At 38.8% G+C, this 22,788-nt stretch overlaps 1 protein-coding gene across 9 annotated transcripts in view; it reads left to right on the forward strand.

Moving 5' to 3' along the window:
- The window catches only part of kif1b (kinesin family member 1B), an 83,076-nt gene extending 61,564 nt beyond the window's left edge, over positions 1-21,512 (forward strand). For all 9 annotated transcript variants that reach the window (XM_017487413.3, XM_053686550.1, XM_017487416.3 and 6 more), the window contains 21 exons: positions 203-288; positions 658-787; positions 1,586-1,736; positions 1,854-1,944; positions 3,271-3,389; positions 3,590-3,645; positions 7,533-7,641; positions 7,745-7,811; positions 8,630-8,714; positions 8,824-8,929; positions 14,081-14,195; positions 14,375-14,508; positions 15,258-15,319; positions 15,438-15,583; positions 16,216-16,458; positions 16,572-16,643; positions 16,734-16,852; positions 16,954-17,106; positions 17,590-17,782; positions 17,879-17,997; positions 18,490-21,512. In XM_017487413.3, coding sequence (XP_017342902.1) covers positions 203-288; positions 658-787; positions 1,586-1,736; positions 1,854-1,944; positions 3,271-3,389; positions 3,590-3,645; positions 7,533-7,641; positions 7,745-7,811; positions 8,630-8,714; positions 8,824-8,929; positions 14,081-14,195; positions 14,375-14,508; positions 15,258-15,319; positions 15,438-15,583; positions 16,216-16,458; positions 16,572-16,643; positions 16,734-16,852; positions 16,954-17,106; positions 17,590-17,782; positions 17,879-17,997; positions 18,490-18,532 — 2,399 coding nt within the window. In that variant the 3' untranslated portion in view covers positions 18,533-21,512. The remainder of the gene's footprint in view (positions 1-202; positions 289-657; positions 788-1,585; positions 1,737-1,853; positions 1,945-3,270; positions 3,390-3,589; positions 3,646-7,532; positions 7,642-7,744; positions 7,812-8,629; positions 8,715-8,823; positions 8,930-14,080; positions 14,196-14,374; positions 14,509-15,257; positions 15,320-15,437; positions 15,584-16,215; positions 16,459-16,571; positions 16,644-16,733; positions 16,853-16,953; positions 17,107-17,589; positions 17,783-17,878; positions 17,998-18,489) is intronic.
- The last annotated feature ends 1,276 nt before the right edge of the window (positions 21,513-22,788 follow it).

Consider the following 22,788-nt stretch of genomic DNA (forward strand, 5'->3'; position numbering starts at 1 on the left):
AGAAAATCGCCAAACTGTCAGATGCTTGTCAGACCTCGGTTGGAGTTGAGCTTTACTGAAGAGTATTAATTAGCATTAATGTATAAAATATCCTGCATTATTAAATTGATGAAATTAGACTATATTTGAATTGCCTTCGTTTTTTTCTTCGAGATATTGGTTCCACTGCTTTTTCTTACATCTTGAGCTTGTGTGGTTTCAGCTGATGAGGAGGCTCCTGATTATGGCTCTGGCATCCGTCAGTCTGGTACTGCCAAAATCTCATTCGATGACGAGTATTTCAAAAAGGTAAAATGCATTCTTCAACCTGTTATCAAGCTAAACTATAACTTCACTGTACTCTGGTACTCTTAACTACTCTGGCTGTTGTTCTCCCTGTGCTTTGCCTGGAATCACTGAGAGAATATGTTAGCCTGATGGGTTTTTGAGCCTGTGCCTGTGTAATATGCATGAGCATCATTCTGGGCCCGGGCCTTTGCCCAGGGACTCGCAGAATTCAGTTATCAGGGTGCTTTATATTAACTGTGACAAATAAGGCTTGACATTTCTGTTAGTATGCAAGACATTTCAGGATTTTTTTCATTTGGATGTTGTTTTTTTAGAGCCTGATAAGGTGATTTCTGTTCTGTGCTTGCTTCTTCTACTCTGTTCATCCAGACTGAATTCTCTTCTGTGGCACTGACCCATTCTGGCCTTTCTATGGAGGAGTTGCGTATTGTTGAAGGCCAAGGACAAAGTTCAGAGGTCATCACACCCTCTGAAGAGATGAACAGAATAAATGACATGGGTAAGAAAGCAGTATAAGAACAGCTGGTGACCTGAATCTTCCTGCAGCTCATGTATGTAAAAAGACATTTAGAAAAAGGAGGCAGATGTTCTTCTTGACCAGAGCTACATCACCCTGCAGTTCTCACCCACTGAAGCTAAGCAGGGTTGAGCCTGGCCAGTACCTGGATGGGAGATATCCTGGGGAAATCTAATTTTGCTGCTGGAAGTTGTATTAGGGAGAACAGCAGGGGGGCTCATCCTGTGGTCTGTGTGAGTACTAAGGCCCCAGTATAGTGCCGGGGACACGATACTGTAAAAAAACGTCTTTCGGATGAGACGTTAAACCGAGATCCTGACTCTCTGTGGTCATTAAAAATCCCAGGACACTTATCGTAAAAGAGTAGGGATATACCCCGGTGTCCTGGCAAAATTCCCCCATTGGTCCCCTAATAATATCCATGTCTGAATTGGCTACATCACCCTCTTTTCCTCTCCACTAATAGCTGGTGTGTGGTGGGCGTTCTGGCAGACAATGGCTACCGTCGCATCATCCAGGTGGATGCTACCCACTGGTGGTGTTTGAGGAGATTTCCATGCACCCCCCCCCCCCCCCCTCTCCACCTCAACACCACCACCACCACCACTATGTAAAGCACATTGAGTATCTAGAAAAGCACTATATAAATCTAAGGAATTATTGTGTCTCACCGACATAAAAGTGGAGCTTTAAAGCTTTTAAGACCGTTATAGTGATCTTAGCAAAATCATCCCCATAGCATGCTTGTGTCTATACACTTATGTGTATTTTATGTCTCAGATCTGAAGCTGGGGAACGTCGATGTCAAGCTGGGCCAATCAGAAGGAGGGATTGGTCAGCTGGAGGTGGGAAGTGTCTTCACTTTCCGCGTCACTGTTCTGCAGGCCGCCGGTATCCCACCAGAGTACGCCGACATCTTCTGCCAGTTCAAGTGAGTCATCCTGTCTCCATGGAAACCTCTCTCTGACACAGTATTCTGTTGTTAATAAAACACACACGCACGCACATCGTGCTTCACTCTGTAACCTTATAATCTTGTAATCAACAGCTTCCTCCATCGTCATGATGAGGCTTTCAGTACCGAACCGCTGAAGAATTCAGGCAAAGGCTCCCCGCTGGGCTTTTACCACGTCCAAAATGTGAGTGAAGGTTAAATATAAAAAAGAGGCGAAGAAATCTTTTGTAAAAAAGAATCACTTCAAATGCAAAATATCTCCCATACTCGAAACTCTCTAGATATGCATACATTTGAATTTGAAGATTGGAAGAGTTTTCTAATCTCTTGCATCTGTAGTTTATATCCAATCACTCATGAGAAGAGTTTTAAAACATTTCACAAACACTAAATACAGAAAATGTTCTCAGCTTACTCACGATAGAACTGCCTAAAGACAGTTATAAAAAATGTTTCAAATATGTAACCATGTAACTTGAATTGAAAGATATGTACAATAAAGTCTAACAATAATGGCATGAGGCAGACAAGGTCTGACAAAAGCTAAGGTTTATCCTCTTCAGCACTGCAGAAGTACACTAAAAAGTTATGGTTGCTCACACTTTCCCAAAGGTTTTATCGTATTCCTGCTCCATCAAGCAGAAACTAAGAAACTGTTCACATGTCTGCATTAGAATCTCACAAACCCTTTCCTCAGAAAAAGTAATCCCATCTCCACAGTCTCCACAAAGACAAATTGTATAAGCGTAGTGCTTAGTTTAGAAATACATTGTCTTGCATAAGCATTTATTAAAATCCCAACTGTACTTAGACCTACATTGTAAGTCAGTCTCAAGTAATATGTTTCTGTAGATAAAGATTAGTTTAAAAGAAAAAGTTGGTTATTGCTTCAACAGATGGTGCTATTTTAGTAAAAAACCTTGAAATAAATGCTGGCGTGTTCATTTAATTGCATGTAGAGGTCGACTGAAAGTGGATTTTACCGATAACTAAGTTGGGCGGTACCTGCTGAAAACCGATTAATCGGCCGATAGTTTTTAAAATTGATACTGAATGAAAACATAACACTCAAAGTAAAATATTGCTGAACTTTATTGTAAAAATAAACAGTACTGACTGTACCATGAAAATGTACTGTGCTTTTTTTTATATATTACCTTTTAATAAATATTAATAAAGTAAATAAATGATATACGTGCAAACAGAACCAAAAAGAAACACCAAATAACAAATAGAGACATCCCAAATGAATAAAAAACACTTCAAATAACAAAACAAAATTTGTCAGTGATATTTTTTTCACCTCTAGAGGCCGCTCTCGTACTGATAGCATACCCTTCTCAGTCGTTCCCGCAACGGACAGGATCGCGAAAAACTATCAGCGTGGATTTCGGTTATCGGTGCCGATTAATCACCAAAACCAATAAGTTACTCGACCTCTAATTACTACTATCAGCGCGTCACTCTCATGACACTGATGCCTGTAATCCTATGCGCCTTGTTTGTGCAGATTTCTGTGGAGGTCACAGAGTCCTTTATCGAGTACATTAAGAGCAATCCCATCGTGTTTGAGGTGTTCGGACATTACCAGCAGCATCCGCTGCACCGTCATGGCCAGGATGCAATCAGGTACGACATTACTATTCACTGTTCATACTGTACAGCATATAATTACAGCAATCCGAGTGCTAATTATGGAAAAGATTATTGTACTTACAATACTGGTCATTAATTATTAGCTTTTTCATAATTGCTGCTTTTATTAGGTATTTAAGATTATTTTGCACTATCTAGGCAGTGATCTGATTATTTTTATTCTCTTTCTTTAGCCTGCCACAGCCTTCGAGGAAGTACTACCCTCCACCCATGCCTCTGTCTAAACCAGGTATGACTTTCATATTAATTAATGAAATAAAAACTAGCGGATGTGTATATACCCTTAATGGAATTAACACTTGCATAATTAGTATTATGCAGCTTGATAATCGTCTCAAGGGTGTTTTTACACAACCGTTAATTAAGACATAATTAATTATGAACGCCCCCTAAATTGTCTTTCACTGAGAGCTAAAATATACCCATATACCCTAATCTCGTCTAATCTGACCACAAGGAGCTGTCGATTTCTGTCGCCTGACAGGTGACTACATTATTGCTGAGTGTTGGCGTTTGAGAGGAACATATCTCTTTTGTGCCCAAAATAAAATAAGAGGCTACAGCCTTGACGTGTCATCTTTCTGTGTAGTGAATCGATCTATAGCCACAAGTTATCATCTTCATGTGCAGGTGATATATTGCTGAACAAATTTACCACTAGCTATGTGGACATGGATGATTGGAAAAAGTTTTATAGCTCTATGTGATGTATAGTGTCTGCTTGTATGGCTGTTTTTTGGTTTTTTTGGGGTTTTTTTTTTACAACAGTGGTTATGAAGAGTGTGGTCAGTTTTTATACATAGACTGCACTATATCTGGCCCCCGCTGCAGTCATTTACGTTGCCATACCAAGGCAAAATGCAGTAACTATCAGGGCTGGTCTTTTAAAAAATTGTCCAGAGCATCAGAAGTGTTTTTGGGCTGGGACTGAGCCCTATTCAAATTGGGTAAGTGGGATAATGTAATTACTACCAGAGTCTCTGTGGGAATTTATTCCGGTCCGAATCAGTCATTCTAAAAATGACCAGTAAAATTAACACCAGGTTAATATATGTACAGGTATAGCCCGTCAAAATTTACATCTTAGAAAAGATTGAGCATCTTTATATTAAAAAAGAGCACAAAATCTCTTGCAGAACAATAAAATATAGATGATGTTTAAAATGACTTTCGGTGGCTTTTAGGCATGTTATTGACTTCCTAGCACAGGCAACATCTCCTTGCATGTTATGGTCATGTATCCTACCAGTGATCAAGTGGCCGGAAGATCTACACCAATCACTTATAAATAATGTCAAAGCAATCAGTTTGTATTAATAATAATTTATGTACTTCATAAATTGAAGTGTATGTAGTATGCATAAAATTTTTAGTGTGACAACCACATGTACTTAAAAGGCAGCCTCATCTCTCATCTTATAATGTGATTTATACAGCAATGACTTGTCCTGTGAGAATCGATCATAATTAGATGCCCTTTGGCAACATTATGCAACAGACATAGAAATTTATCTCATGAAAATAGTGCATTAGTTCTAATATAAATAAACTTTCAGACATCTGTTTTGGGTGAAATTACGATCTAAAAATCTGCCTACAATGCATTTTTCTGGATAATAATAAATAAAAAAAAACTTTCAAGTTATTTTCCCTCTGTTTCACTTTTACTGTGTTTTGATTTTTCTGCCTCATATCTTCATTCTTGCATGCTTCCTTATTATATTTTGTCTCTGTCTCTCTCTCTCTTTTTTTTTATTGCATTCCAAATCTGTCCTTCTATCCCTGACGTTGCCTCTGAGGCAGATCATGCCCGTAAGATCGAGCTGATAAGGTATTTGATGAGTGGCTATGTGCACGGCCAGGTGCTGGACACACTGTCAGAGCACGCTAATGCTCTGGCTTCTACAGCTGTGGCCAGTCTGGAGAATGGGGCAGATCAGCTCTCCCATTTCCCCTTCCTGCCCGTGCCCTATGGCCCCGTCCTCACTGTGCCCAAACATCACGGTTGGTACATGGTTAGCATAGTTTATGGAGTTCTGTGGCTCTTTACTGTGCACTGAGGTGCTTTGTAAGTAGTGTTCTATAGAAGAGAGCTTAGTTACTTAGGCTTGATCCTCAAGCTCTTCCTAATGGCATCTTCTCCATCTGCTGTTTCGCTTGGATGTCTTGCAGATTGGGAACAGTATGTAAGAAGTGAGAAATCCAGTGCATATAATCCTGAATATCTGGATATGAGCTCCTCTTTCAGCTCCAGCGGACTTTCTTGTATTATTCCTCCCTAGTCACAAGTCCTAGTTCTTCTTTCTGCTTCTGGATTGCAGATCGATTAAGTGCTTTACAGTGTAGACATTCCCTCTTTTTCCTCTGTGTACCCTACCCTGTGCATGCTAGTATTTTTCCTCTGAGGCCTGTGCTCTATCTCTCAGCTCTACCCCCATTACTGCTTCCACTATCAATGTACTGTGTAGCCAAGGAGAGCATCACAGGAAATTATAAGTGTCCATTCTCCTCCGTCAGGGTCTGATTAGAACACATTATTTCATTGTATTGATCTTGTTGAGTGGCAGATCAGATCAGAGCTCCTCTTTATTTTATACATTCATCCAACAGCACTCCATCCATTTAGTCTACTGTATGTAAAATTCCCACTCCGACACAGTTATTCCAGTTTCTCTTGAACCTTTGAATTCAGTAATCTTTTGTATAATTGAAATTGTTTGCTTACTGATTGTTCAAAACTTGTTCAAGATGTACTGCTTCAATTATTTGTCTCACATCTAGCTGATGCTGATGGCTGATACTATGATAATCATTTCTTTTTCTCCCATGACAGCACATGGACAGTGCTTTATGTCTAAAGAAGTATGAAAGCACTCTAAATATGATAGCACAGTATATCATCCTCTTGGGTATTTTTTATTTTGCAGTATCTCTCATGTGTATCCACCCATTGACTATATACACAGATGAGACAAAACATTATGACCATTATGCCTAATATGCTGTTGTTCTTCCATGTGCTGCCAAAACAGCACATTGATGCATGGACTCTACAAGACCTCTGAAGGTGCCCTGTGGTATCTGGTATCAAGACGTTAGCAGCACATCCTTTAACCCTTAATGTTCGAGGAAAAAACGTTACAGTCATTATGTTATGGGTCAAAATGACTTCCACAGTTTAAATACACACACACAAATCGGTATTGTTCCAGCAAATCCCACAGATGCTCAATTGAGTTGAGATCTGGGGAATTTGAAGGCCGAATTTGAACTCCTTGTTATGTTCCTCAAACCATTCCTGAGCGACTTGTGCAGTTTGGCAGGGCAGGTTATCCTGCTGAAAGAGGCCACTGCCGTCAAGGAATATCATTGCCATGCCAGACTGTACCATGAGAACCGACTGTTTGCTTGCTGTCTAATATATCCCAGACCTTGACATGTGCCGTAGTTACAGGATTATCAACGCCATTCGCTTCATTTGTAAGTGGTCATAATGTTTTGGTTCATCGGTGTATATGTTGGACATCAAGGTCCTGCCTATTCCCACTGCCAAAAATTAGCAAAATTAAATAAAATAAATAAATCTTTGTCTTGTTTTCAGTAGATAACAATCTGAGTCAGATTGAGTGGAGTAACAATGAGAGCTGGGGGACTAAATTGGGATATGCGTAGGCTTACCGAAGTCGTTCTTTATGCTTTGGGAGCGTTCATCATCTTCCATCTTTTTTCAGTAGAGGTTAAATATGTTTCAGCTGGCATTACATTATCCTGTTTACAGTTGTCATAATGCTTTGAGATGGATGACAACTATATTACTACAGCAAAAATTGGAAATGCAAGCAAGCTGAAAACCATTAACTGGATAAATCTACATAAATGCATCAAAATTAGTCCATTACCTCATTACCTATGCCTTCTGGAGTACCGTACAATAACTCAGATGAAATAGAACTTTTTTTTTCTTTCTTCAGATCTTGTCAGAGAGACTGACTGAAAACTATCGGTGCTTGGTGCATTTATGATTATTTTAGACTCTGTTATGTCCACCATTAATATCATATTTGTGTCCATCCCTTTCTGGTACTCCTTTGCTAAATGCATACATTCTCTGTGTAGTTCCAGCCACCAAGCTGAACACCATCAGCAAGTCAAACCTGGGCCAGTGTGTGAGCAAGTATGATCTTCTGGCTTGGTTTGAGATTAGTGAACTGGAACCAACCGGAGAGTGAGTATATCTAATCTTCATGCAAAACTTCTATATTTCCCCTATTGTTTGTTTGCTCAGGTGAGAGCTTTTTTTTTGTTTTTGTTTTGTTTTCCTTTACCAGGTATATCCCAGCTGTAGTGGACCACAGTGGAGGTCTACCCTGTCATGGCACTTACTTACTGCACCAGGTAACAGACTGTCTTCCTGTTTATCAACTTTTTAAACTTCCAGGAGCCAGAAAGGTGTCCAGACGTACATTCCCAAACTCTCATAGCTACACACATTTTTCTGTTAGTTTTCCTGGAATTACTGATGAATTCATATTCTAGTGCTTACTGAATAACTGGCTTTAAGCTGAATCACCCAATATTAACCTGATATTTTAAAAAGTTAAGAACCCCCAGATGTATTTCAGATTCAAAAATATCATATCATGATACTCAAAGAACATTTTGATATATTATACAAGTCATATTTATTTATATATGCAGTATCCTGACTGTGCTGAATGCTAGGATATTTACAGTCGAGTCAAAAATGAACATCTCCAATGCTTTTTAAATGGAAACAATGAAAATGACCTCTATTTTACAAATAATCTACAGAAGAAGAATTGCACAATGTTAAAAATGAAATCTGCAACAACAATCCGATATATATATAATCTTTTAAAGCTTCTAAATATTATAACTGAGAGGATTAACAACTGCTGAGAAGATATCATTTAGGTTGACTCCACAGGGATAGCATTTAAGTTATTAAACAATACTTATATTACATTAAAATATAGAAACATTTGAACTGATATCATGTCGTTTTTCTAAACTGTTCATCCATAAAAGAATCAGTGTAACCTAGCACATTATCGTCTTATTGTTGTAAATTTAATTCCTTTGTCTGCATCATTTAGTCCTAAGGGTATACAGACATTATTTTTGCACTCGGCTTCATGAAGTGTTGTGCGATGCTGGTTATGTTATGATGGATTTTCGTTCTTGTCCCACAGGGTATCCAGCGTAGGATCACAGTGACACTCATCCATGAGAAGGGCTGTGAGCTTCACTGGAAGGATGTCCGGGAGCTGGTGGTCGGTGAGTTCTTTAGATGGCATGATATGTAAATTAACAAAGGTCTGCGGATTTTATTTTTATTTATTTATTTATTTATTAAATAACGGTGGCTATTGCGACACTTTTTTAGGTCGGATCAGGAACAAGCCAGAGGTGGATGACACTGCGGCAGATGCAGTGCTCTCCCTTAACATCATCTCAGCCAAAAACATGAAGTCCTCGCATAACTCCAACAGGTATGGTTCACAACCCATCTCTGTGTGCCACTTCATACACATAATATACTTGATGTGTTATTACGTTCCAGTGTTACCAAAAAAGTGTCAGGCTTTCAGTGTCTCCCATGAGCCATGTTCATTTGTGCTGGAAAATAGATTTCAGGGAACATTATGTACAGGTTCTTTTGTTTTGTTTTTTTTCTTTTTCTTTTTCTTTTCTGCCGAGAATGAGTCATGACAAATAGTCTTGGCTTGGAACAACAGAGACACCTGGTGGACGAAGAAGAAAATGTAACATTAAAAAAAACAAAAAACACTTTCATGTGTATTTTTTTTGTCCATTTGATTGCAGTTTTGCATTTTGTTGCTTGCTGACATGACTTTTCATCTTAATTTCATTGCTCCTGTTGTTTCTTATCACCTCACCTTTTCTGCTTGTCTCTTTTGTGTTCTTTTCTTGCTGCTGCCGCCCGTGCTGGACTCTTGCTTTTGTTCAGGATTTGTATTGATAACGATATTCCTAGGTATCACAAACACTTGGGCATAAAGCGCTTTCCCTGAAAAGGGCTTTATGAAACAGACATCATTAGTGTCATTAGAGATTATATGTAAACACGTAGCCATCAATAGAGTGTAGTACAAATATTGTGTAGTTTGTGTCATTGTCATCTCACTGTTTTACTTTAGTCATGTTAAATATGAATGAATTAAAAGAGGAAAAAACAAAACAATCTCCCTTCATATTAGATACACTATGGCTGAAAGTATGTGGACACCTGACCAACATACCCATATGTGCTTGTTGAACATCCCATTCCAGATGTATCCCCCACCCATTTGTTGTTATAACAACCTCCACTCTTCTGGGAAGAGTCTCCGCTAAATTTTGGACCGTGTAAGACAGTGGTTCTCAACCGGGGTGGGGGTGTGGGGAGATCAGAAGGGGGGCACAAATTGTTTTCAAGAAGAAAAAAAAACACAGACAGGGCATCATTTGGGTACTTGGTATATTTTACTGCTTTTCAAATAGAATGTACATAAATGAAAAATCCCACGTTCCCTCTCACTCTGTATTTTCTTTTTGATGGGGAGAGGCAGAGCTTAGCCTGCCTTTTATATAGCTGTCAGTGTAGACCAGTGTTGCCAACTTAGCCACTTATCAGATACCCAGTGTTGCCAACAATTTATATATATATATATATATATGTATGTATGTATGTATGTGTATATATATATATATATATATATATATATATATATATATATATATATATATATATATGTATGTGCTCGTTGTAATATGTTATGATTTCTATAGTAACAGCTTGCACAGGCACTTGTATGGCTGACACGCCATGGAAACCGATTTTTAGAACTGTAAACATTGATATGGTGAGATTTTCCACGAGGAGACTTTTATTTAACATCTTTGGAAGGAGTCTCCAGCGTCAATGCTTTTGTCAATGCTTTTTTCCTTCATGGACCATCCTTCTGTCGTGGACACAACATTAAACATAACTATAAATGGATTTTATATATATATATATAAAACTTGATAGCTTTGGAAAATTGCTGTGGTATAAGAGTGATAAAACAATTCTGTACATGCTGTTATTGTAAACAAATCAACTTTGTGGCCACACCACCCTGTCACTGATTGATTCTTTTCCTATAACAGCAGACCCAGTCTTGCTTAAAGTTTGCTAATCAGTCCATACAGGATTTTGTGGAGTTTTTTTTTTTGTTTGTTTTTTTTGATTGTTGCAGCCAAAAATGCTTGATATGGCTGCAGCTTTTTTCAAAATTTGCAGTGCAACTTGCAGAGGTTTTTGTGCTTTTTTTTTTTTCTTTTTGTTTTTTTCTGAAAACTACTTGAATTGGCAAAATTGCATTGCTTTCTCAGTGAGGTTTTTTGGTAAATGAGGCATTTTATCTATACACACGTGCATCGAAGAGGGCTTTGACTAAATGCGCGTTGTGATGACGTCACAAGGATGTGTCTTGGTGCTAATCTGTGGAAAATCTGCGGTAATTTACAAAAATGACAAGCTCCTTTATTACGAATATTGATTTTTGCATTCATTTTTTCAATTGCAAAATCTCAAAATCCTGGAGGAACTGGCTTATGGTCACCAAAAAAATATCAAAGTAATTATCATAGAGTATCAGTGAGCCTGTCTGCTGCTACCTGTGTCATTTCAGCTGTAGAGATTAAAGGAGGTTAAAATGAGTCCTGGACAGATATCACCAGGCAGCCATAAGCTTGAGGATTACATGCACGTCATGTACATGCTCAGTCAGAGTAGGTCTGCTCTGCTCAATCAAAAACATACTATATATGACATGACTTCATTCACACACACTGTATCTTGCAGTTTAGTAATGATGCACACACTTACTCCTTGACAGCTATCGACTTTCACCCCATTACCATCTGTCTAATGGTGTAACACCAGCTAATGCTCCAGAGTGCTGTGGCTGTCAGACTGCACCTTATCAGCATTTTGTTTAAGCACCGTGAGCCTTTCTCACCCTCTGGCGCAGAATAATAGAGGCATCTGGCATAAACATGATGTTATACCATGGTCTAACAGGAGAACCTCTCAAGAGTATTAGCAGGTGTGTCACTGCTGTGTTAAATGACCTCGGTCTAAGGCTAGAATGTACACATCAGAAATGCCATGTTTATGTAGAATTCAGTGACATGCTCACTTTAATGTGCTTGGAGCATCTTGAAATCTTCTGCAAATAGCAGCGGATCCAGAGATTATGGATCAACAGTTATCTGAACTTTAAATATGTTTTTATCAGGTATTAAAATATGGCATTTATAATTTTGACCAAAAACAGAGCTTCTCAGGTGTGCTGAGAGAAGCCCTGTAACCTCTTCAGCGCAGTGGCTGTTAAAGACTGCAATCAGAAACCCTGGCCTGTGTCTCTGGAGCCTCCACATCTTTTAAGGTTTTGGATTGAGCATGTGATATTGAACCACAGAGAAGGTTAGGACACAAGCTGATATTGTAGCTCACTTGAAGGAAAATTCTATGGCAAAGTATTCATGGAAGTATTAAGCAGTACCCACATATCAGGTTTCTTACACTCTTAGGGTTCCTTAAAGGTATTTTAGATTGTTAATCATTCTTATCTTAATAACAGTGTTGTATTTGGAGCGCTCTTTGATCAGGAAACCTACTGTTCTAGAGTTTATACAGAACCTTCAAGTGCTCCCTTATAGGGATAAACTGAATTAAACTGAGGGTTAAGGGTTATAGATTAAACTTTTATGAAGGGTTCTTTGGGAGGTCAAGGGTTCGTGTTCAATAAAGTGGTTTTCTCTGATTGAAAAACCCTCTGTTGTAGTGTCCTGTATAGAACCTTTTAAAAGAACCCTTAAAGTTCAACTTTTCTCCTTCCAAGAGTGTAGTGAAGGACTGGTTGTTACTTGACTCTGAACTTCCGTTATGTCTGTTCATGAAGATATTCTTATGTTCTTTAACACTGTAGCATGAAACTCAAGGAAAATGGTTATTCAAGGGTTCTTGGGATGGTTAATGGTTCTAGCCTTGTGAAAGGTTATATTTGAAATGGTTCCAAGTAGAACATTTAAAGTTTATTTAGGGACAAACTGACAAATCTTTTAGACTGCTAGATGGAACCTTTGGTTTTTAAGAGTGTAGATTAGATTACCAGGACCACGTGTTAAAGTTTAGTGGCATTATGGGAGAAAAGGCAAGGCTACTATGAGATTTTATTATTTTGACTAGCTGATGTATTACAGATACAATACACAATTTTGTGTTTGAGCCATTTATTTTATAGACAGGCTTCTGAACCATTGGATAAAGCAAATGGAACTATGGGAATTATATTATGATAGAAAAAATCCAAAATAAATAAAATATAATTTGGTATTTTAACCTAGAATTTCCAGAAATGTATTCTTGGCATTTTCTCAACCGATTTCTTGAGGATACCCCCTGAAATGCTTTTTAAACAGTATTAAAGAAGTTCCGACCTACGCTGGACACTTATTGGCTGCTTTGTGGAATATTTCGTTCCAATTCATCCGTTAAAAAATAAAATGTAAATAAAATGTTAGTTTTATACTGAAAGAAATGAATATGTTGGCACAATTATATTTTTGTCTACAACACCGATTTCAAACATTTAATCATACACCTTCAGATCAAAAGGTTTTTAAGTTCCACTCGTGTGTGTGTGTGTAATGTGTAAAATATATATATATATATATATATATATATATATATATATATATATATATATATATGTGTGTGTGTGTGTGTGTGTGTGTGTGTGTGTGTGTGTGTGTATATATATATATATATATATATATATATATATATATATATATATATATATATGTGTGTATATATATATGTATATGTGTGTATATGTATGTGTGTATATGTATGTGTGTGTGTGTGTGTATATATGTGTGTGTATATATATATATATATATGTGTGTGTGTGTGTGTGTGTGTGTGTGTGTGTGTGTGTGTGTATATATATATATATATATGTATATATATGTATATATATGTATATGTATATATATGTGTGTGTGTATGTATTTTTTAAAAAAAAAAATTTTAATCCTGCATTATTATGTGGACCCTTAAGTGTGCATTGGCTCAGGGGCCTGAAAAGAAAAAAAGTTCTGTTCACAGTTTTGATCATTTAAAGTTAAACCATGTGTGGCTGTTGTTTTTTAAAAATTTTTATTTATTTATAAAGATATGAAACATTTTCTTGGTGGGATATTCAGATACATGCTGACAAATTCAGATAGCAAAAATGGTTAAAAAGTCCATCTCTAAGTGATTACTACCATGTATGTATGTATGTTTGGACTGCAAAACACATCAGGCTTGCTTGTGGAACATGTTGCAGAACCTTATAAGCAACAGTATCATTGCAATACAGAAACCACAAATTAAGACATATTCGTGGGGTGTCCAGGTTTGACACATTTCCTTTTTTTTTTTTCTATTCACACATCCCTCTCTAAATGTACACAAGAGATGTTTGCATATTAGCGCCTTTATATAATGCATTTGTGGCATATTGTAGCCAGAGCAGAGTTATAATGCATTAATAAATGCAGACTTTAGAGCAGAAATCCTGACCCCTTTCCTATCTCTTGTGCAGGACGTTTTACCGATTTGAGGTTGTGTGGGATAGCTCGCTGCACAACTCTCTCCTGCTCAACCGTGTGACTCCCTGTGGAGAGAAGATTTATATGACCCTGTCTGCATACCTGGAGGTTAGCTTAATGCACTCACCATGCACATGAAGCTATGTTATTCACTACAGCACTACAATCTTCTGGCACACTGCATAAATGTGCATAAATTCCGGTTTATGATTAAAAATGGATGAAGTAATCATAACTCAATAAGAGTTATAGAGTGACCTACACATGCATGTGTTTTCTTCTTCTAGCTTGACCACTGCATCCAGCCTGCCATCATCACCAAAGACATCTGCATGGTGTTCTACTCCAGAGATGCTAAGATCTCACCTCCACGCTCTCTGAGGAGCCTGTTTGGCAGTGGCTATTCAAAATCCCCTGACTGGTGAGCTCCTTCTCGTTGTAGATCTCATCATCCAGAGCCACACTGCCTAGCCAAAAAAAAAAATGGAGAAGGCTTTACGGAGTGGTTAGACTCTCCCGTCCTCAATACAAGATCTCGGCCAAAAATGGAAATAAATGTTGTGACACTGACATTGCTTATGGTTGTTGAAACAATGCCGCGACGAATGTGCGCCATAATTGAAGCTAAAGGCGCTGCGACAAAATATTAGTGTGTGCAACTTTTTTTTTTGGCCAGGCAGTGTAATTTTAAAAACTTGTCCAAACAGGAACAATGGTACTGGAAGTTTCCATTTTGGTAATGATGGTTTTTCTAAGTATCATTATTTCTGTCTTGAGCAGGTACCAAAAACCATCCAACTGGAATTTGTAGAAATGATCGGTGGAAAAAAACATTTTCTGTCTTCTGATGCCGAAAGTTCTGGCAATGTGTACAACGGAAAATGGCCTTTATAGATATCATTTCATTATAGTTGTTGAAACCTATACCAGATTCATTTGGACTGACAATCAATCTAGACCACCGAACTAGGAGCGAGTGATCTTCTAGTGGTGTTTGGATGGTTGATGGTTCTAGCATCCTAAAGAGATTATACTTGGAGCCTTTTTTTTAAAGAATGCAGTATTGCATAGATGTGTTTTTGTGTCTTGTGAGTGCTCTAATGCTCAAAGTGCGTTGTATATATTAACCACCCTAAACTCAAACTCTGTGCTCTGATATTGTGCTTACAGCAATAGAGTGACCGGGATCTATGAGCTTAGCCTGTGCAAGATGGCCGACACAGGAAGCCCAGGTAGGTTGTCTTCTTCTGACCTCTTTTGTAGTTCCCAGTTAAATCCATTTTGCTATGAATGGAAATTATATAATCCAGGTTAAAATTATAAACATGCACATTGTGTGTGCGTGTGCAGGCATGCAGCGGCGAAGACGGAAAGTCCTGGACACATCAGTGGCGTACGTGCGTGGAGAGGAGAACCTGGCTGGGTGGAGGCCCAGAGGAGACAGTCTGATCCTCGAGCACCAGTGGGAGCTTGAGAAACTGGAACAGCTGCACGAGGTGAGACACATGTTTAAATTAGGCAGAATTATATTATGCAAAACAGTTGTTTTTAACCCAGGGTGCGGTCCAGAAAATTATCTATTGTAAATGCTCACTTGAAAATGATGGTCTGAGCTTTTATGTAAGTAAACTTGACTAAGAACGATGTGGACAACAGCTGTTTGCTATCAGAACAGGATATCATGAAACACAACTGGTTTAATTGGTAATCTTACTTCCTGTTTTACAATGGCAGAGAAAGAGATGTTGTGCGATGGAGCAAAGAGCACACATCATAACACGGAGCAGCTTTGACTAAAAGCCTTCACCAGAAGTAATGTTAATTTATAACATCTTCTATTTTGCACAAGTGTGCATAGCAATTAATCCACATTTCAGGAATGAAAACAAACAATGACAGACCCCCCTCAAATGAGCCCAAACTTGGTCCTAGGTACTAACTGATGTGCTAAAACCTGCTAAGATGTTGACTACTACAGTTCTAAAAGCAGAAAGCAAAATATGTTCTTTTATGTTCTGGTGGCAAGTCTTACCATCAGCTATGATGGCTAAATTCTAACCTCCATATATACTTTGTGTGTGTGTGTGTGTGTGTGTGTGTGTGTGTGTGTGTGTGTGTGTGTGTTCAGGTGGAGAAAACACGTCACCTCCTGCTGCTGCGGGAGAAACTGGGAGAGTCGGTTCCACAGAAGTCTCTGAGCGAGTCTGTCTCTTCAAGCTTGAGCAGCGGCACCCTGAGCACCTCGACCAGCATCTCCTCACAGATCTCCTCCACCACCTTCGAGAGCGCCATCACTCCCAGCGAGAGCAGTGGATATGACTCAACCGACATTGAGAGCCTGGTGGACCGTGAGAAGGAGCTGGCCACTAAGGTAACATATAGTTGAAGCTGATTTTGACATGTGCTCATTATATTTCCTGACATTTAATAAGAGCATGAATTGAATAAACTGTTCAGTTTATACTACTATTTTCTTCCTTTCAGTGCCTCCGCCTTTTGACTCACACTTTTAACAGTGACTATAACCAGATGTGCAACAGCGTTAGCGCTTGCCAGGTACAATGGATTGTTTGAAGGAATGCTTTAGAAGCAGGTGACTCAGAGTGGTACATCCTAAGGTTAATTTTCTGTCTTCCTCATTATTAGCTGTCTGATATCTCACCCATGGGCCGAGATCCGTCAGTCACCAGTCTCAGCAGTGCCACCCTTACCCCGTCCTCTACCTGCCCCTCCCTGGCAGACTCCCGCTGTGGTTCAGAGCAGAAGTGAGTTCATGACATGCTTCTCATGTTTTTCTGATGGTTTTGCTGATAAAACTATTGAGGTTGCTCATAAAGCTCATAAACTCTGTGGATTTTTTTTTCAGGACTCCTGAGCCTAACTCCCGCGCCACCAGCCCCTCATACTCAGACTACGAGAACTTCCCCATTGTGCCCAGCATGGAGACATCATACCTGGCTCGCGCTGGCAAACATGAGTTCCTCAATCTGGTGCCCGATATTGAGGAGATGAGGCCTGGGTTAGTCCTCACTTTATCAGCTAGATAAGGCAAACTGGTAGAGCGGTGTGCAGATCAGTGCTGCTGAAAATTGATTTTGCCCTGTTTTGATGTTAGTCATGTTGGTGAAGAGTCTAGCAGGATGTTCTAGTTTTCTATATAGCACTTCTGTAGTGAATGTTTGATTATTGTGCACAATAAGTTTAGCCATGCTTCTCTGTACTAAGAAAACTTGACTTGAACTGAAATTCTAATGGCAGCCTTTGTGCAAATTTATTAAAGTAATATTTGTACAATGCAATTATGAATTCCTAGATCAGATGTATTTGTAAAGGAATTGCTCTTGTATGTGGTAGTCACACAATACACATATACAGCAGAGCTTATGTTGATAAAACACTAAGTTTTCCTATAATACATGAATGTGTTTTATGAGCTTCTGGTTGTTCATAGAGTTAAAAAAAAAAAAAAAAAGCCTCCCTTTTCTGTTTTTCTTTTTTGTAGATCTGTGGTGTCTAAGAAGGGATTCCTGAGCTTCATGGAGCCACGCTCAAACTCGTGGGTGAAGCACTTTGTGGTAGTACGCCGCCCGTACGCCTTCATCTACAACAGCGAAAAGGACCCAGTGGAACGAGGTGTCCTGAACCTGTCCACTGCTCAGGTGGAGTACAGTGAGGATCAGCAGGCCATGCTCAAGGTAAACACTAATCCACTACTCACCTCTGGGCAACACATAAAATGTGTCAAAAGATGACGTGAATTGATTAAACACTTGTTAATATTTCTCTCTTAGACTCCCAACACATTTGCTGTGTGCACTAAGCACAGAGGGATTCTGCTCCAGGCCAACAATGATAAAGACATGAACGACTGGCTGTATGCTTTTAACCCGCTGCTAGCAGGAACAATAAGGTACCTCTTTACAAAACAGATCTCAAGATAAAAATATCTGAAAGTATTAAATTGTCCTTAAGGCTCCCCCTCGTAATGTATGTTATTATTATAGTGTGGCGTCATTTTGTTCCGGAACCCGGAAGTTAGCATCACACTGGTTCCCTCGACAAAAATCCAATAGGATTTTCCCATAGGCTTTTGGATTATTGCACAAAATAAGCTCTGTGATCGATAAAAGTTTGCAATACTAACACGTTTTGTCCATCAGGATGATTTTCAGAAATGAACACAACTTTTATGGAGTTTGAAGCCTAAATACAATCGCCAGAAATAAAAAGTATGCTATTTAAACGAGCTACACCACGGTCGCTCGACTTCAACTATCTGCATTCGGCGGTGCTAGACATTTAAGCTTTCATTTTCAAAAACCCAGTATGTGCGTGCGCATGCATGTGATTATAGAATTGACGCTCAGCTCTATTTAACCCCTACCCCTTATATCCTTTTCAGGTCCAAACTGGCGAGAAGACGCTCTGCTTTGCTGAAGGACTAAACAAGCTTCTCATTTTGAAGAGATCGTGCTCTGTTTCTTCTCCCTAGCCTTCGAGTGTTAACACTTATTAAAACTTTGTGATTCTTGATGGTTTTCTCTTGTATGTAGACCTGTGGCTTAAGTCTCCTGTCCAGCAAATGAACTCTTGAGTTTCTGAACACCCACTCCTCCCCCCCCCCCCCCCCCCTCCTTCTTTCTCTCTCTCCTAACCTCTCGCTATTTTGTTCGTTTGGATCCTTTTCTGTCTTTTAAGTTTTCGTTCTCTGCCATAGCGGAACCTTCTTCTAGTAGCATGTCGTAATAGTCTGTTTGTGTGTGCACGATTCTCCCGAGCAGTTTCTCTTCTCTATTTGAGTTATTACTCGTCTGTAACGATCGTCTTTATCAGTGTTATCTGTTGAGTCAGGTACGTTTTCTCCTGCATGGCCACAGCAGCAGTCCTCAGGATATCAGCAGTTTGCTTAACAAAAGCCTCACAGAGTACCACTGAACATAGATCAAATACACTTGTATCACTATCTGAAAAGAAATACTTCACTCATAAAGAATAATAGCTCAGTAGTTTTTACACTAGTGAGTAGATGTCCCAACACTGGAAGAGGGGGACGGGGATGTATAAGGGCAGAGGCGTGAATTTGAAATACGTATGGCTAAATCTGGGACCAGTCAGCATTTATTATGAGTATTACTGTGGACCTGGATGAAGAACGTGAACAGATTTCGATTCTGTGGTCCATTAGGCAGTGCTCCAGCACTGTGCATTTGCTTAGCATTCGTTTAATTCTATGTAATAAAGGGATAACACATGCCCATTTGTAAAGGTGCGTTACCATGTAGCACTAGAGGAAGATGGATGAAAGAGAACACTATTTCCCTGACATTTATGCAGTTCATCTGCACAGCATTTACTTCAGATCTAAATCTTTCAATCTTAATATTTAAAATAACAGTCGCAGAACAGAACAAAGTGATTAGACGAGACAAATGAGATGAAGGTCATTTGTAAATACTTTAAAGGATTCCTGCACTTTCATGCTAGTCATTCTGAAACAAGAGACATTCCTTTTGTGCTGTTGTCCACGTGATCTTTTATTTATTGCGAGATCGCAGCAGTTATTTTAGCCAGGTGGATTTGATAGCCACTGGACTGCGGTACTGATATTGGAGCTTTGTTGAATGATACGTTGGTGGTGAACCAGCCGCTTAGCTCACCATCAGAAAACCATGAAGGCTCCATGACCATGTTGAACCTGAACCTATGAATTTAACAATGTTAACTAATTACTGATTATTGTACTCATTATCTTAACTTATTATTTCTAATGCTGCTTGTTTTGTATCTCATTAACTTAAATTTGAATTCAAAAATGAAGCAGGTTGTTGTAAGGGCTTTTTTGGGGTTTCTTTTTTTTTTCTTCTTTTTTTTTTTTATCCAACTGATAGTTTTGCACATTGACACAAACACAAGTGGACCACTGAAGTAGATTTTTGGTTCATCACTCTTTGAAGGATGAATTATTTTGCAGTGTAACACAGAAATGGGATCGAATATATGCTCATGCTTTTTCAGTTCTCATGAAAAGATTTGCTCTGTTAATGTTTGATGCAGTTAGTTTGGGATTAGCGATCGAGTAGTCTTTCAGTCTTTGCCTTGCGTTAATGCTGGACGGTTTCGACAAGGAGATATACGTGACTTGGCACACGGAAATCCTCTGGCCAGCCAACCAGCAGGCTATGTGCTTCACATAATCTCTAAAGCTAATGCAGAATTTCAGCTTAGTGTAAGGCCTGGCTTTCCAATGAAGCAAAGTCATGACTCTCATTCATCTTTAGATAACAAATCAAAATGGCCGAGATGATTCTGTTCTGAGGTCGGCCAACCCGAGAAACAGAAATAACAAAAGGATGAGAAAAGACTTCTGTTTAAAATGTTGTGTGCACACATTTATTTCATATGACCTTTGTAAGGGGAAAGGGTTTTGCCATGCCACCATTTCATCATCATTTCAATATTGTAGGAACATGTGATGGAATGAATTGCAAGAGCATGTGAGCAAGTTGCACAAGTCTTGACAGAGCAAAGAGTTTCACTGTTAAGAGACATTATAACTGTATAGCTATTTGTTTGTTTTTGGTTGCAGTGTATATATTCATTTGCAGTTCTTTGCACATTTAAGAGGTGATAACTAACAGATCAAATAAAGCCTGAAGTGGATTTCTGGTGTTTACTCAAATATGAACAAGATAGCATAAGATCAGATCAAATTATGTAGTGTGTTACAGTTGGAAGTGGATTTTGAATGTACCTCTGTGATGTCAATGGCAAATATTCACTAACTGCATTGGGTGTAAGAACAAAAGGGAAAACGTCTTTTTTTTTTTTTTTTTAACTGCCAGCTTGAGTCACTGTAGTGTTTCCTGTTGCTTTCATTTGGTTGTGCCACTCCTACAAACCCAGTCTGAGTTCAGGTGTGTACTTCTGAGTTCAGGTGTGTTATGATGATGCGGGGAAGGATACTGTTTAGATTTATTTTCTAATATCAGGGACTATATTTTTAGAGGTATTCCAGAATGAATCATTACACATGCATATACCGTTTAATCTTTGTTTCTCAGTCATTGTATTGCATTTTCCCATGCTGCCTTCGGAACCACTCTGGCATACACTCCCTCTCAGAGGCGTCCTTTTAGTAAACTTCCCACTCATTTTGTTGAAAGATAACAAGCTAAACCAATGCTTTAACACTGTACATTATTTGTCAGATTGGCTTCATTTTCATACTTATTTTGTAAATATTACATGTTGTATGGAGCTTGAATTAAAATGTAAATATGTCTCCTGTATTTGTAATACTTATAATCTATTCGCTGTATAGCCTAGATGTGTAATGCAGATATCTTAATTCTGTGTATGGTAATCTTGCACCATTGATCTGTTTAGTGAATGAGGTAACAATAAAGTCCATCCAGTGCATTAGCAGAGGAAACTTCACCTGTGTCTTTCGTTTAAAGTTTCGGTAATCAAAGAGATACCTGAATGTACATGATCATTTCGCTTGTTATCCTACATCACCTTCATTGTAGTAGTCGACTGTTCGTCTTCTCCGTATTTAAAGCAAATCTGGTTCATGACTTAGCATCTAACCGTTTTAACCAACAGCCATACACAGGCTACAAATTACATTTCCAAACTTCAATGCTGTAGGCCACACTATTAATGATGAAAGTAAAAAAAATGGTGTAATAAACATGTAAAATATATAAATATATGCATCGTTTTACATTATTTACCAACCCTTAAAATGTACTCATGTGGACCAACTCGTGGCACAGCTGAAATCACTGATTCTGAAACTGAGAATGTGCAGCATGGAAGCTTGTTAGGAGGTAATAATGGATGGAGGATGCATTGTCAACAGCAGTGTCAAAGCCCTTGTCCCAAATGGCGCACTTCATGTGGACTTGTGGTCTCGTGGCCTTCAGTTGATGATGTGCTCGTGAAGTCTACGAGTCCGTCGTGTGTACTTCGTCGTGTGTGACTTTAGCGCTTTTTAAGGTTCTCATGAGTACCCCCTTTGTGACCTCGATGCGGTATTCATCGAAGAAAACACAACAGAGAAGAGGATTTTTAAGTGCAAGTTTTTGTTTTTATAATTAACAATGATTTACAATGCAATTGAACTGTAGCTCTAGCTTTTAATAATATTTCATTATATAGTTTGGACAGAAAAAATTGGAAATTATAGTCGATTAAAATGGAATGGAACTTCAGGCTATGACAATTGTCGATGATTGATTATCTGATAAAAACAATGCTGATGCCTCTGCATAGCAAGCCATCTGGCTAGTGCCACAGTGGAAACAACAACCGGCAACATCCTCCTCTTCACGGCATCACGAAGTCGAGCGCCTTAGCGCCCCATAGGTCTGCATTAGCTGACGTCACCAAAGTGTGGACTCAGAGGAGGACCACAAGGGCAGAGTGTGCCATTTGGGACAGGGCCTAAGAGATCTTGTTAAATGCCAGCCTCAATAGAGCCTAGAAACAAGGTACATAATGAAAACAGGCAACTGTTCAAGTGTACTGTTTCATGAAAATGTTCATGTCCTTTTGCTCTGCCCTTTATGGAATGACGTAGATGCATAGGAGCAGGGGCATGCTATAACAAACAAGCTCTGTGTCTGAAAGTGTCCTACCGCAAAGTCTTATAAACTGGTTATTTCTGCATTCCCAGCCTACCTCTTAATCCAACATG

Source organism: Ictalurus punctatus, chromosome 15 (genome assembly GCF_001660625.3).
Source record: "Ictalurus punctatus breed USDA103 chromosome 15, Coco_2.0, whole genome shotgun sequence".
Taxonomy (NCBI): Eukaryota; Metazoa; Chordata; class Actinopteri; order Siluriformes; family Ictaluridae; genus Ictalurus; species Ictalurus punctatus.